The 15405-nt window shown below is 46.6% G+C and overlaps 1 protein-coding gene across 10 annotated transcripts in view; it reads left to right on the forward strand.

Annotated features, from left to right (window-relative positions):
• TBC1D16 (TBC1 domain family member 16) overlaps positions 1–15405 on the forward strand; it is a 33842-nt gene that overhangs the window by 3425 nt on the left and 15012 nt on the right. For 4 of the 10 annotated variants that reach the window (XM_055795768.1, XM_055795776.1, XM_055795775.1 and 1 more), the window contains exons 2-3: positions 3996–4234; positions 5294–5921. The exons of 1 other annotated variant lie outside the window; for it this stretch is intronic. In XM_055795768.1, coding sequence (XP_055651743.1) covers positions 4057–4234; positions 5294–5921 — 806 coding nt within the window. In that variant the 5' untranslated portion in view covers positions 3996–4056. Of the gene's footprint in view, positions 1–3795; positions 3936–3995; positions 4235–5293; positions 5922–15405 lie in introns of all 10 variants that reach the window. 5 more of the 10 variants (XM_055795772.1, XM_055795773.1, XM_055795771.1 and 2 more) reach the window with 3 other exon arrangements.

Here is a 15405-nt window from a genome sequence, read left to right on the forward strand (position 1 = left end):
GCAAGAGCTTATCAGCTAATTCAGTGCTTCAGCTTGTGGAGAGCTGGGTTGTCTCTGCCACATTGATTAGAATCCCTTCAGATCAGGGGATAAATAGAAAATTAATATGAAAAATACTTTTTTTTTTTTTGAATGGTGCTAATTTAATGCTGCCTTAGCCACAGGACAGTTCCCGCCTGTCTTCCAAAGCTCACACAAGAGGCAGCAGCAATACCTGCTTCCCTTGGTGACCCAGGCCCCATGGACTGTGCATGCAGATGTTGTCCCACATAGACAAGGGCTGAGAATAGAGCAAACCCTGCAAATTTGGTCTCCTTGTTATTTGCTGATTTGTGTTGTATGAACTCCTGTCTTTTAGGAAGGAAAGGCGCATTCACAAGCCGTTTCAAAGACTTTGGGGGTTGTATAGGTAGACTAGATGACCTTTGGAGGTCCAGGCCATCATTTGGTCCTAGCTGGGACTGACTGCCTATCTATTTCTGTGGCCTGTCTTTGAAACCCCTCAGTGATGGAAATGGCTTCTTCAGGTTGCCCTGTCCTGGTACACCATTGTCCCTGCTATTAGATTGACTAAACTAGTTAATGCTTGCCACAGTTTAACTGCCTTACCACTTCTGCTGTCCTCCATTGACAGCTCTTCCTTTTTATGGCAATAATAGTTCCCATGTACAAAGACTTTTAATACATTTCCCTTTCTTTAATCTTCCCTTGGCAATCTCTTTCCACACTCCAGATCACTCTTGTCACTCTCTCAGAAAATGTCCAGTGACTTGCATCTGTTTTTCTTTAATTCTGCAAAGCTACACAGAATTCCCTAGCCTGTGGCAATGGTGAAATACTTCATTTGAGTCTTGCTGGTGATACTTACATATCCCAGTATATTTGGCTACTTGTTTGTGGCTTTGTGGTGGTTTCTGGTTTCTGATGCATAGGTCTTCTGCAAAACAAATGCGACAGACTAGATTTCTGTGCTGGCAGGACACCATATTTTTCACCTTATGTCTTTTGTTTTGTTTCCTCTTCCCAGCCTGTGTGTGCATGTGTGTATCTGCTGCACTTTCCACCTGCACACCAAGGTAGTGCTGAAGCAACAGGTGTTCTGCAGGATCAAAGCAATATTTCCCTTTAAATTCCTCTGCTTTCCAGGGAGCAGCTTTTGATCTTTACCTGTTGCTTTGTTCTTTCTGTGCTGTGTAAAAGCTAATTATAAGTTGCCTCTGTTGGCAGACAAGTCCTGCACCTCTGCCCAAGTTCCTGAGAGCCCCTGGAGAGCTGCAGTAGAACATCACACAAGCTCTTGTTCCATACATGCATCTCCATCTGCTGTCCTTAATAGGAAAAGCTCACCTGTGTTTTCTGAGGAAGCATTACCCAGTTAACAGCAGCAACTAGCTGGTACCACTTTCCTTCTGTGTGAGGGCTACAAAGATGATGGGGGGACTGAAACATGTCCCTCACAAGGGAAGGTTGAGAGAGCTGGGTCTGTTTAGCTGGAGAAGGGAGCACTGAGAGAGGATCTTACCAATGTATACAGATATCTTAAGGGCAATGTCAGAGGATGGAACCAGGTTCTTTCCAGTGGTGCCCAGTGACAGGACAAGGGGCAATGGGCACAAACTGCAGCACAGGAACTTCCATCTGAATACAAGGAAGAATTTCTCTGCCTTGAAGGTGACCAAGCACTGGAACAGGCTGCCCAGAGTGGAGTCTCCTTCTCTGGAGACTTTCAGAACTCTCCTGGACATGATCCTGTGCAACCTGCTGTAGGTGGACCTACTTTAGCAGGGGGTTGGACTAGGTGATCTCCAGAAGTCCCTTCCAACCCTCACCATTCTATGATTCTGTGTGGAGGTTTAGCACTTTTAGAGTTCTGATAAAATAGCTGAGGTCTGGATATCCAGGCTGGTTTCAGTCTTGACAGCAACAGGACATAGCTGAGCCAACTGTGCTGCCTATAAAATGTTGTGGTAGCAGATGACCCTCTTCAGATGTGCTGGAGGCTCAAGGCTTCTGATGCCATACAGGTTGCTCCACATCACAGCTTCAGACTCCCTCGCTCTGTGTTGAAACGATGGTGTGTTGTAACTTGGTGGTCAGAAGGAGTTGCAGCAGAGTTTACTGTGTATTCTTGCAGGGTGCAGTGAGAGGAAAGGTGACTGGCTCTTCACGGTGGCCAAGGCAAATTACTTCTCCAAGGTGTACCATGGTTTTTGGTGATGTGGACAAAAACGAGCATATGGCTCTATTGGTGTTTGGTTTTTTGGGGCTGAGACATGAAGATACATGTTGTGTTTGGTGCTAGAAGGAGACATGAGTGCGAAGGACTTGCAGAGTAATTGTCTTCTCCAGAACACTTGCTGGGCACATTACATAGCAGGGTTGAAGCTTCTCCGTCAAGTTCCAGCAAAGACTGAAATGCAGAAACTGCTTATGCTGTGATTCAAGCTGACAAATCTAGTGATTGCCAGTTAAACCAATAGTTTGTCCTTTAATGAAGGCTCTGTCAACTACTTGGCAGTCTCATTTGCAGTCTTCTGTATGTACAAATCTGTCAGAATCAGGACAGCTATTTTTCTTCCCTGCAGTTTTCACTCTGCTCTTTGAGAAACGCTGGTTCTGTTTGCCCTTTCTGCCTTCTTGCTTCCTTGTGTGTCTGGAGATACCATTAAAATCATGCTTAAAGAAATCAGAGCTATTCAATGTTTGATGATGCTTGCTTTAGGCCCCTAAATGTTTCCTGCATCCAGTGCCCCTGACAGTACAAGTCAGGGCCTATCTGCTTTTCTTTTTATTTCTGGCTACCCATTGCATGCTGAGCAGACCGTGGTGTGGGACTTGTCACAGGGAACACACTGAGCTGGTATCTCCACATGCTTCCCCTGGGCCTGGGACCATGGTGATATATGGTGTGTGCTAGGTCAGACCGGCCCGTTCACAAGCAAGTAAGGCCGTGTAAATACAAAGGAGCAAAAGTAGATGTTTCCTCTGCTCATGTACTTTTGGCAGAACAGAAACTACCATGCCTCTGATGGTCTGCTTCCCAGCTAGGGACAGCAGCAGCAGGCAGAGCCTGCTCCACGTTGAATTGCATTGGGCTATCTGTGGGATTGCTTTGTGCCAGACTGTTGTTTCCACACATTAAGTCTAATTTGTGATCTGTCTCCTAAATAGTTTTATAGCTTGGGTGACCCTTCTGGATTCACAGCCCCAATGAGAAGCACATCTCATTTGAGTACAGAGCTTACCTGGTGATCGGTTGGGGATCATACTCCACAGTTAGCTAAAGTTACCTATTGGTGGAGGAAGTGTTTGTCCTGAGTTCACATGCTGTACTCTGCTGTTGGAAACTGCCCACTCTGTTGAATATGGGTCTCTTGCCACTTACCTCTGAAAAAGCTCTACTTAACCATCACTGCTCAAAACAAGAAAACAAACAAATGAAAATCCCAAACCAAAAACTTCAAGCGCATAACAGGAATATGCCAAAAAATGATAACACAAAATTAACTTGTTTTGATTAATATTTTTTCGGAGATCAGTGGTTACTGTGGATAAAGTGGCGGCCCCTTGTTTAATGTCATGGTCTCAGCAGTTTTTCTGTGCTGAAGGAATCCCCCAGGGTCTACTCTGACTCTCTTTGACATCCCCAGGACAGTGATACATCGGGCAGCTCTGCATCGCTGCATTCTCTTTCTTAATGGGCGATTTTCAGTGACAAGCATTACTTTTCTGTTTCCTCCCCACAGTTACTATTAAAATGTGGTTTTTTGATGCCTTCATATTTCTTTGTTGCAGAAAAAACCATCCTGGGATTCTGTACTTCAGCACGTTTAAAACAGAGGTGATGTTTCAGATCCAGAGCATTTGGAGGCTCTTGCTTAAGTTGTAGGATTGGTGCAGCAATTGATGGGAGACCTCTTCCTTCTCAGACAGTGGTAGGCACATGCTGTGCTGTCAGTATATTTGTTCCAATGCACTTCTTTCTACCTTCTTAGCAGATCTTCTGAATTTGACTCCTAATTAGAGCTGACAGATAATGGAAACATTCCCTTGGCGATGTCTCTGGGGCGACTCCTCCGACGTGCCTCTTCAAAAGCTTCTGACCTCCTGACCTTGAATCCTGGTGGTGGCAGCAGTTCCTCTTCCATACTTGATGGGGAGATTATCTACTCTAAGAACAATGTCTGTGTCCACCCACCTGAGCTGCTACAAGGCATCGGGGAGCATCATCCAGGTGATAGGGTGTTGCAGACACTGCTCACTCACTCTTTTTCTCTCTCCTGGGGTGTGTGTTTGTATCAAATTCTACATCTTGGGCTCTAAAGAATGAAAAGATGCCAGTGGGGGACCAGGCAAGGCAGTCTTACAGAAGATTGAGGAAAGCCATCCACAAGCTGATCCATCAACTCTTCTTTTAATAGGAAATTTGATGCTATTTCTCCTGTTCTAGCATGGTTTTACTTATTTTATTAAGCCCATTCGTATGGCCGAAGATTGACAGTTGTCATTTGAGGACAGTAACTTCTGTTGCTCTTTCAAATATACTTGAACAATTATGTTCAGGAAAGCCAAGTATCATCTTGTAACTGTCATTGCTAGGGTGGCCTCAACAAGCATTGGTAAAGGGAAAAGAAAGAAAACCTGATTGTGACTGCATGCACTGGAGTAAATGAAGAAGGGACACTTCTCTGTCCCTTTATTGTCATCTGTGACTCTGTTCTTTCATGTTTTCATCAAAGAGAGTAGTGACTGCTGGCTTAACTTCACAAAACTAATTATTCTGTGAACATTGACTCACACTTCCCTTTTTGTGTGTCTGGCTTTTTTTTTTTTTTTTTCCTCTCCTATTGGCTTTCCATGAAAATTGTAGCCCGTTAGCTACACTAAAGTAAATGTTCTTGAGAAATAAGTGTTTAGCTGGCACTTGAAATTGTTTAACTAACAAACAGTAGAAGTTTTTCATGTGGCAACATATTTCAGAATTTATTCTTTATTAGTAATCCATCCAGGAAGTTGAAGTATTTGCATGTCATTTCTATGTCTGCTTAGGCCAGATGGAATTTAGACTATTCAAAAGCCATATGCAGACTTGAAATTCTTTGTAAATACTGAATAATGTTGAGCACCCCACAATTAGTTTGGCAGAATTCTGTAGTGGTAAATAAAAGGGTTTGTTTTGCTCATGTGCAATGGTGGTAAATGGGGGAGATGGGGAAGGGCAAATTTGAGGCTCAGTTTCCTTAGAATAAATCTGTGTCATGCCATGACTGATTGCTCCTTTGCTCTCTCAAAGGCTATTTGTGCTTGTATATGGAAAAAGATGAGCTACTCGGAACCACGCTTATCCTTGCCTGGGTGCCAAACTCCCGCATTCAGAGGCAGGATGAAGAAGCCCTTCGCTATATCACTCCTGAGAGCTCCCCGGTCCGTAAAGCTCCCCGCAAACGTGGCCGCCACACTCAGGGGTTTGGTGTTGTCCGTCAGGCTTCCCCCACCGAGCAGAAAGGGGCAGTGATCCTGAAAGAAGACATCCTAACTGTGTCACAGCTTGTGAAAGATTTGGCTTATATCAGCTCCCCCTCTTCGGAAGGGGAAAAGCTCTCCCAGTGCTACCCTGCGGCAGACAGCACCCGCCGGTCCCCCCAGCCTGCCCGCAGTGACTCAGGAATCCTATCGACAATCAGCTCTCAGGAGGAGCAGAACAGGTCAGAGCTGTCGGTGGAGGGGACAGAAGAAGGTTTGGACTGCAGGCCAGAGCCAGGGGAGGATGAGGGCTCCTTGGAGCTGTCTGCTGATGACGTGAGCAGGGACAGTACTTTTGACTCTGATTCCGATGCCTTCTCTTCCCCCTTCTGCCTCTCTCCCATCAGTGAAGCCCTTGGGAAAAGCAGTAGTTCAGTGTTTCTGGATAATGAAAACAGGTGAGTGCATCCTTTTCTCTGGTGTCTAAGTTGAATAGCTGGGTGCTGGTTGCTGAGCTTGGAGAAGCTTCACCGTGGCATTGGGGTGAATATCCTGTCTTGCTTCAAATACTTGTATAATTTACAGGGAACTGTTCTCTAGCGAGTCCGGCTTCTGCTCAGTGAACTCTGGCCCCAAACATTCAGAGCTTTATATGGGTAGTCTTTCAGGTGAACTGTCTTGAGCCCTGGAAGGAGCATTACTAAATTAAAAAGGCCCTTTGTTGGTTTAATTTGCTCCGCTGAGGAGATGTGCTAGTTACTTCTTGTGGAGAGCCACATCAAAGTGTGTGTCTGACTTCCTCTGAGCTGTGGGTGCCTCTGCAAGGCACTGTGTTGACATGAAGGCTGCACGTATGAGCTTGTTTTGCTGGTGCTTATAACATAGTCCCACTTAAGACACATAAATACTTATTCTTGCATGTTAACCTGGATATTTTAGTCAACACTGCTTATCTAAATGTCAGTGTTTCTCAATGGTGTCTGCAGGAAATCCTATAAAGGGGAAAGAGGGCACCTTGGCAAAGGGATAATGAACAGTAGGATACCTATATAACTTACTGTACTGACACACAATGTTTCTGGCTTTCTGGTCTGTGCCGTGTATCACTCATTTCCATCTTGGGGAGGATGGGTGTGCTGCGTTCACGAAGCACCATGGGGCTGATTTTAAGGATATAGCTCAACTTTGAAACCTCACCTGAAATTAGGAAAAATGAGTTCTCTGTGCACATCCGCAATGTACAGACTACATTAAGACTTGACATTTGAAGAGATTTTTGCCTCTTTTCTGGGCTGATCTCAGGCCCAGAGAATGCCAGTAAGAACAAGGTTTGTGAAGGAAGTATTCTAATTGATTCAGCTCTCTCTGGGTATTTCAAAACACTTCAGTGCAGTGGTGTCCGACTTTGTATCAGCTTTGCATTTGATACGTGTCCTAGCAGTATGCTTCTAATTAACTGCGAGCCCACAGGGATTTCTGGGCTTGAGCTCTGCAGCAGCTGGGTGGGCAGTGGTTTGAGCAGCACCTCCACGCAGCCAGCGCGGCTGTCGTGTCCCATCCCATCCCACTGAAGCTCTCTCTGGCTGCAGAGGGACACTGCGAAGCAGCTGCAGGGTGCCCAGGGTGGGCCTTTGGTTTCCAAATTGTTCATGGGGTCTCTTAGCTCTCTAAATACTCTGCCTGACAGTCTTTTCTGACAAGTATCCATAGGAATGTAGAAGACTTAGGAAACGACATAAATGTTACAAAACACACGTTGAAAAAATTTTAGAGGCCTTTGAGTAATGAAATATTATTCCTAATAACTGACTTTATTTTGTTCATTCCTAGGCTTTTTGTCCCATTCAGATTGTGTTCTAACACTGGGCTGCTGCTTGGGGGTCGAAACTTGAGTTGCATACACTTTCAGAGAATGTTGTATTGGTTTAGAAATTTCTTGGCTTTGACTTAAAAAACAGAAAAACCCCAAATCCACTGCAACCAAAGCCTCTGTTTAAGACATGCAGATTTTTTTTCCCTTGAAGCAGCACTGACAATCTGTGTGTTTGACCTGTCTCTGTCACTGAAAAAAGGTTGGGGGTGTGAGGGATGTTTAAGCATATTTTTTTAAATTAAGGTTTAAATTAAATGCTTCTGTGAACATTTCTGCGTTCCAGCAGTGATATTCTTAAAAGAAAAATGTTTCAGTCTTTTGGCATGTGTGTGAGGGAGCCGTGGTCTCAGCTGTGTCCCAGTTCACCCACATACCCTGAGTAAGGGGTCATTATCCCCACTTCAGTAGTTAGGCAGGAGTAGTGAGGGGACACATTGAGAATTATGTCCTAACTGCTGAAAATCAGCAGATTGAACATGTCCTGGGGAAATCCCAGTCCTTGGCCATGTGCTGTCCGAGGCACGCAGCAATCTCTTAAGAGCTTTTGTGCCCAACAGCGTGCACCAGGAGAGGAGCTGGTGCGGAGCGGTGCCAGCACAGCAAATGGCAAAGCACGTTGTGGTGTAACTGTTTTGCAATGCTCTGAGCTTGCTAATAGTGTCAAGGAAGGAAGGAACTACAGTTTATTGCATCTTCACTACCTTGCCTGTGTCATGCAGTGTTTCCCTGTTGTTTCGCAGCCTGGCTCTGGCGAGCCCTCTGCCGGCTTCTCTCACCGGCTGCCCAAGGCCTGACAGCTCCAGCAGTGCAGAGCCTGGCTTTGCAAACACACTGTTCTTTTTTTCTTTTTTTTCTTTTTTTTTTTTTTAACTCCTCTGGCACCAGTCTGGAAGATTTACACAGTTATGCAGCGCTTATAATTTGCAACAGATTAATAAAACAGACCTTTCATTGTTTGAGACTTCAGACTTGAAAGGCTTTTGTCCAGTGTGCCCATTTTCTATGCCAAATTTGTTCTTCCCCATAGAGCTCCCTTGCATGGTATGTGCAGGATCTTACAAACTGTTTGAGTCTGAGATTTTGCATTGAATACTTTGCAAAAGTCTTGTCAAAAAGAATTCTCTTATTTCCTGTGTTCATCCCAGCATTTTGGGGGGCGGGGGATGCTGTTTCAGAAGTCACTACAAGCATGAGAACAGCTTCCTTGTTTCTTAAGGTTTTTATTTTTTTTTCTGCTGGCTGCTTCCCATCTGAGCCAGAACTGGAGTGTGAACAAAGTTTGTGCTGCTGGCAGATTGTTTCAACTCTTTCCCCTCCCTACCTCCTGGTCGCCACCTCCTCCCTGCAAAGAGGAGCGAATGTTTCTGGTTATTTCCCTCTGCATTGGGGAGTTGTAAAGGGAACTGTGCTTTTCCCTGTGATTGCTTCAGAAGCTGAAGCAGTGCGTTGCAGCGGTGTTTCAGTCCACCCGCTTTCTTTCCATGCAATTAAATATTGTATGTGACATTGTGGAAGAATTAGGATGTACATGTAGACTTGGATCAGATGAAATCAGGGGCTCATCAAGCTGCTTGCCGAAATATCCATATGACCAGGAGTCAAAGTGCCTCTTGGGGTATCTATGGAGAAGGTGGCCTGGGCAGAAGGGAGCCAACAAATGTACCGGTGCATAAAAACAGGGAGAGGAAGGAAGGAGGGAGGTAGGCTTGCAAGCATTTGAGTTGCACAACAAGTCAGTCATTTTTAAGTCAACAACTCGCCTGGTAGAACATAAGGAAATAAAAACGTATCCATTGTTTATGGGGTTGTTGGTTGGGGTTTTTTCCCTCTCTTTGCTTCTCTGTTTGACAGGCTGCCAGGGACCCCATGCAGCGATTGATGTTTTTCCTCCCGTTTACACAATTCCTCAGGCTAGGAGCTATGGGAGTGTCCCATCACCAGCATACACATTTTTGCTCCTCTTTTTAGACAAGCATGGCACTTCTGCATCGTGCAGTCATCTCTCATGGAAAGGTGGCTTTACTCTCTTGGGTTTTGTGTCCTTGTTAACTCTGGGGGCCCCTTTCTGCCATGGTACGTGGTTCCTGCAGGGAGGTAGCTAATGTGGGAAATGCCTGTATTGGTAGCAGCTTTGTCATTGACTACATTTCTGTAGGAGAGCAGAAATACTGGAATTAAAATCATTTCATTCTGTTCCTTTTACCCCCTGTCACTGTTGTTTGCTGTCTGTCAGGAAACATTTGCCTTGTGGTCTGAAGGGCACTAATTCAGGACAACTGTACACTATAGCCAGCTCTGGCTTGCAGCCGCCCTGGTAAATTACTCAGCTTCCATTTTCCCCATCAGTAAAGTGAAACTAAAAGGTTTTTGTTACATCCTGGCAACCAAATAGCATCTGACACCTATATAATGTCTTTCAGCTGATGCTTCTGAAGTTATTTTAACTGACCATGACATCAGATCTATAGCAATCAGTTGCAGAAGCACTTAGTGCTCTGTAAGTAGAGTTTGTTTTGGGTTGTTTGGGCTTTTGGTTTTTTTTTGGTGCCATGCTAGAGTGATCCCTGGTTTTCAGGAGCTTTCTCTAGCAATGGATGGTAGCCTGCTAAAGGCTTTTCAATTTGGTAGTAAACTGCAGTTGCTGTTACCTGACAAGCACTGTACAAAAATGCTGAAGAGGACAAATAAATGCTGGAATTAGTTCCTTGACTAACTTCAAGTTGGAATGTTGATCGATACAGTCAGAATTTGGCCTGAGAAGCCTTGGTAGTGGAATCCTATGAGGGGAACTTGGGGCAACATCTGGCCAGAGGTCAGAGCTCTGTGAAGGGTCCCACAGGTGATGGAATAGATGCCAGATCACACTTCCACAGCACTTGTTTTCAAGAACAAGCAGAAGCAATGTGACCAATGTGGTCATGGCTATCAGTGCAAGAAGGAAACATCTTTCATAAGGAGGTGATAATTTTAGCAGGCAGTGATAAAAATAATTAAACCTTTTCATAATGGAGCTAAATGATGGTATAGTTCTCATGTTCTTCAGCAGTCATGAATTCATGTAACAGAACTATGACAGACGGTCTAGGGTAAAGAACACAACACAAGGAAAAACTCCTTTGGCGTTGCAGTTGATGCAATTTTTGCAGATGTGTTGCACATCCTGTTGTTAAGCCTCTTCCCAGGGAGCTAATCAGCAAATTACCTTCTCACAAGGGAGCAGGAGCGGAGGCACAGCGTTATGGGAGGGTGGCAGCAGCTGCAGGAGCGGGTGGTAACAGAGCCTGCGGTGTTGCATCATGTTGTTTTGGCAGCTCACCTGAAAGGCTCAGTGCTGTGCAGACCTCTGCAGAATAAACAGGAGGCAAAATTATAGGGGAAATGAGCTGGAATTAGTGTAAACTGGCAGGAGCTTTAGAGTCATCAAGAGGTTGGGGATTCATAGCTGTTGTAACAGAAGTGATTATATTCTTAGAACCAAGGGAATTGGTCACAGACTTCAAAATCTCCTGTAACTTCTTGCAGCATCTTACTTTTGATTTTAGCTTTGGGGATGAGCACATGGGGTGCCTCGCTGCTTCTGTTTCAGGACCTTGCCTGCACTAGTATGTTTTGTGATTTAAGACACCGAAGCACCTAATTGCATTTGTACCCAAACCCATGCCCAGGAGAAAAATATCCCCAAACCCTTCTTCCATCAGAAGGATAGTCCTTTTTCCCTTCTCTTTGAGTCCTGGGGTGGGTGTGAACTTCACCGAAGGCAGCGCTTTCAGGTGGTCTACATGGAGCTGGGTCCTGGGAAGAGGAGCTGGCCGTAGCTGTTTGCCGTCAGCAACGCTGCATAATCAATTAAAGTTGTTACTGGCTGCAAAGCTGAGAAGGTTGGACAGATCCAAGAGATTGCGGAGGCATACGGCTCTATCTTGCTTTATATAAATATTTGAACAGCAAGAACATTAATTATAGCAGGTTTGTTTTTTCCCTCCGTTGGTTCGCTGCCAGGTTTCTGTGGAAGAAAATAGTGACAGCTAACTGGAGATGGGGAACTGTAGCTACCGCGATCGGGATGCCGTTTGTTCGGGCTTCCAAGGGAGGAGCAGAGAGCGGGCGCTGCCAGGGGAAGATCTCAGGGCCACGCAGAGGGGAGCGGCGGGGGCGCAGAGCGAGACCGCCCGGCACCCGCCCGCCGGGTTTGGGGCGCCAGGCGCCGGTCGGGTTTGCTGAAGGGCCGCTCCGAACCGCCTCGGCCACGCTGGGCTGCCCGCGGGAAGGGGCCGGGGCCGGGGGGGCGGCGTGGCCGCCAGGGGGCGAGCTCTGCCCAGCGGCGCGGCCCGGCGGGTGCCCTGGGCCGGGCAGCCCCTCGCCTCCCGGCTGGTGGCGCCTGAGCCCCGCCGCCCCGCGCCCCGCCGCCCCGCGCCCCGCCGCCCCGCGCCCCGCCGCCCCGCGCCCCGCCGCCCCGCGCCCCGCCGCCCCGCCGCCCCGGCGCCCCGGCGCCCCGGCGCCCCGCGCCCCGCCGCCCCCGCCGCCCCGCGCCCCGCCGCCCCGCGCCCCGCCGCCCCGCCGCCCCGCGCCCCGCCGCCCCGCGCCCCGCCGCCCCGCCGCCCCGCCGCCCCGCCGCCCCGCGCCCCGCCGCCCCGCCAGGACCCCGCGCCGCCAGCAGAGTGGCCTCAGGGTTTTGCCCCCGCTGCAGGCGCAGGCCCCGTGCGCCCGGGCCGAGGGCCGGTGGCTCCGTCCCGGCCGCCTTCCCTGGTGTCATTGCAACGAAACGGGGTTATTCACAGAAAATCAACAGCGGGGGCTTGTCCTAGAGGAGGAGGGGATGGGTGAGGGGCCGGGGGGCTGCCCGTGGGCGGGGGCCGCGGTGGAAGCCCCGGGCGGGGCGGCCGAGCGCCGGGGAAGCGCGGCCCTTTGCTCCGGGGGGCAGTGCAATGGAGCGCCTTTTCCCAGGGTATTCTTGCGTTTCTTCTGTTACTTATTTATATGATCGTAACGCCCAGAAATCCTAATTGCAAGTGGAGATAAATGGTGCTGGCAGGTATCCATAGCTTTGTGAGGGAAGAATTGCATTAACTGGATCAAAATAAAGAGCATGTCCCCTCTAAAAGTCCAACAGTATATGCAAATAAATCTGCAGTCTCTGTCTTCTTGGCTCAGTCCTCGCAATTATAACAGCATTAAGCATTTACAATAACTCTGAAACATGCTTTTAGTCAGCTCTCCTTTTTCCTCTCCCTTTTCTGCTACTTGAGGAAAGCTCTCCCCTTGGGAAATCTGCATTGTATTGTGGAAACAGTGAAATTCTCTCTGGGTGGTGTTGGCTCAGCTAATACTGGGTCAGCAGCAGTGCAGAGTCCAGGGAGTTGGTTAACTTTGTCAGTAAAAAGTCTCCCTGAAATTCCCAGTTCATTGCTTAGAGCCAAGAATATAAGAACAAAGGTAATCTTCAGGGCTTTCAAGGGACCAGGGTTTTGAAGGCTTGGTTATAATTAGCATAATTAGTGTAGAATTTTATTTTTGCATGGATAGAACTGAGAGGAAAAAAAGCAAAATAATCCATTGATTTTAAAAATAAAATAAACACTGGTAAGAAAGGTCCCCTTTTCCAGTCTGGAATAGGCTGAAAAGCAAACATTCTTTTTTGGGCTTTGCTGAGAAATCACTTTTTCCATCTAAGGAATTATTTTTTTTTTTAAGTGTTGCATTTTGATTGATTTATTAATGAGCTAAAGCCTAGGCATGAGGTGCCCCTTCTCTATATGGATTGTAAAAATCTGCCATTCAGTTTTTGGAATATTTTCCTTCCTTAAAATGAAGGTAACGTTTGCATCGTTGAGCCACATACGCTCAGCTCTAAATGATTTGTTGTGTTTGGCTTCTTGGGAGCTATGTGTATTTTATTCATAAGCATCTAACTGCTAATTCTGCCCCCGCTACCTCACTGCAACAAGAAGTCACAGAGAAGAACCTTGCTTGGGTTTTACCTAAGTAGCCTACACCTGTCTGGAGGTCTCATTTATGAAAAACAGATTGCTTGTCTTTTAGCTGAAGGTATTTGTGTATCAGTTCCAGACTTCAGGTAAAAGAGATTAAAACACACGTTAATTCACTACAAACTTCTGAATTCTTTTTTTTTTCCCCTTCCCATTTACATTCAAAATAATTAGCTCAAGAATTCTCAGTTTATTTTGTTTTCCTTTTGGTTTAATTCACAGCGGTTGGGGTGAACCCTTTGGAGGTAAGCGGGGCTGTTTTTCTAATGCCCTCTCTTGATGACTAAAATTGCTCAGCTTTCGTTCAGCCCACGAAGACTTGGAGGAATGAATTAGGAGCAACAAAGCCCCCAGTGTAGTGAGGCTTCTGGCTCAGCTGCCGCCCTCCTCAGCAGAGCGGGGCAGGAAGGCAGCTCTCAGTGCTGCTGCAGAGGTGGGTCATCCCGTGGCGCCGGCCACTGCCGCACAGGTTGGCTTTTGTCTGCCGAGATTCGGGACGATGGGCCGGTGGCAGGAGTGGATGCTGCGTGTTCTACCTGTGCTGGGTAGCTGTGTCTGCTCTGGGAAGGCAGTCAGGGCGCTTTAAAAGTGGATTGCTATAGCCCCGTAAAGCATAACAAATTGTTTTGATCTTTGTTTCTCAAGGACAAACCAATTACACCGATCAGAAGGCAAAGCTGCATAATCATGTTTCCTTGAGTCCCTCGTTTCGTTGTGTTAAAATGTTTTATTTGTCAGACTTGTGTTCACCAAGTTGATCTTAATTCAGAGCCTGTCCCTGATGGTGAACTTGCTGTTACAGTCCAAGGTTGGAGGGCGAAGGCAGAAGTTGCCGCCCTCCCCGCAGCCTGTGCTGGTGAGGTGGCCAACGTGTAGAGGGCTGGTAACCACAAACCACCTTCTTCTCTTTCCTTGTATAGGGGGAGGGAGGGATTTCAATGCTTTTAAGATGTAAACAGCTTGTTCTTTGAGTATCGTTAATAGCATTAACAATATGAAGAGTGACTAACAATAATGCTCAGACTTTTGGAAGCGCTGTTGAATCTGCTTCCTTGTGTCGAGCATGAAAGGATACAATTATTTTTTATAACCTTTTATTTTGCCTTTACGGCAAGCTAAGCAAAGCAAGTTTGTCAGAGGCAGAGTGCTCCTAATTTGGTCTCCAGTGACCTCTGCAGCCGTGATTGGCAGTCTGGTGTCAGGAAAGAACTTGTGCCTGTGAGATAGAAATGAGCAGAACAAATGCCGTAGGACAGCTTGGGTTCCCTGGAGGACACAGGCTAAAAAAGGTGAAAGAAGTGCAATTACAGAAGGTTTTCAGCACAGAAAGTTAATTAGCTACTAAATAGCATTTAGTGCAGTTCAACGTGAGGAAATTTATGTTTTGAAAGCAAACAGATCAATGGAAAGCCTGTGGAACAAGCTTTTGGAAAGTCCATGTTGACATTCGTGTACTTTGTACTGTAAAGTCCTGGGCAGTTTTTCACAGGTTTCCCTGACAAATAGGAGGAACTGTTAAATTTGTTTCCATGCGTGTTTGCAGATGTATAGATATGCTTCCGCATGAGGATGTTCTGACACTTAATTGCAGACATTCTGGTTAGGCTTTCATCCAGACTATCTAACACCTTTTTCCCTATTCATCAAGGTCAGCATGAATCAATTCCGTTTGGGCTCTCTGAGGCAAAGGAACTTCAAGTTCCAAATATTTTCAGCCGAAGGGTGAATTTAACACAATTCTTAACCTAGTTACTCTTCTGTGCTCATCAGATGTGAGTAGCTGGCGCGACTGCAGTGTTTCACTGTCAGCGTCTGGCTCTGTATGGCCACGCTCCTCTGGAAGCCAGTGCCATCCTGCAAGTGTCCTTCCAGTCCTTCTCTGCAGCATTACACAGAACGAGCAGAAATATTTTGACAATTGTTTTTTTTAATCCCAAATGACCCATATGTTTCCTTTTGTGCATCTTTTATATGTCGCTGAAGTCAGCATGTTTCACAATTCATAATATAGGTGTATTGTCAAGGACAGGGTTTTTTTGCCAGAACAATAGAAAATCCAGCTGCCTGATATTACCTCACTTT

This window comes from Falco peregrinus, chromosome 2, assembly GCF_023634155.1.
Source record: "Falco peregrinus isolate bFalPer1 chromosome 2, bFalPer1.pri, whole genome shotgun sequence".
NCBI classification, from domain to species: domain Eukaryota; kingdom Metazoa; phylum Chordata; class Aves; order Falconiformes; family Falconidae; genus Falco; species Falco peregrinus.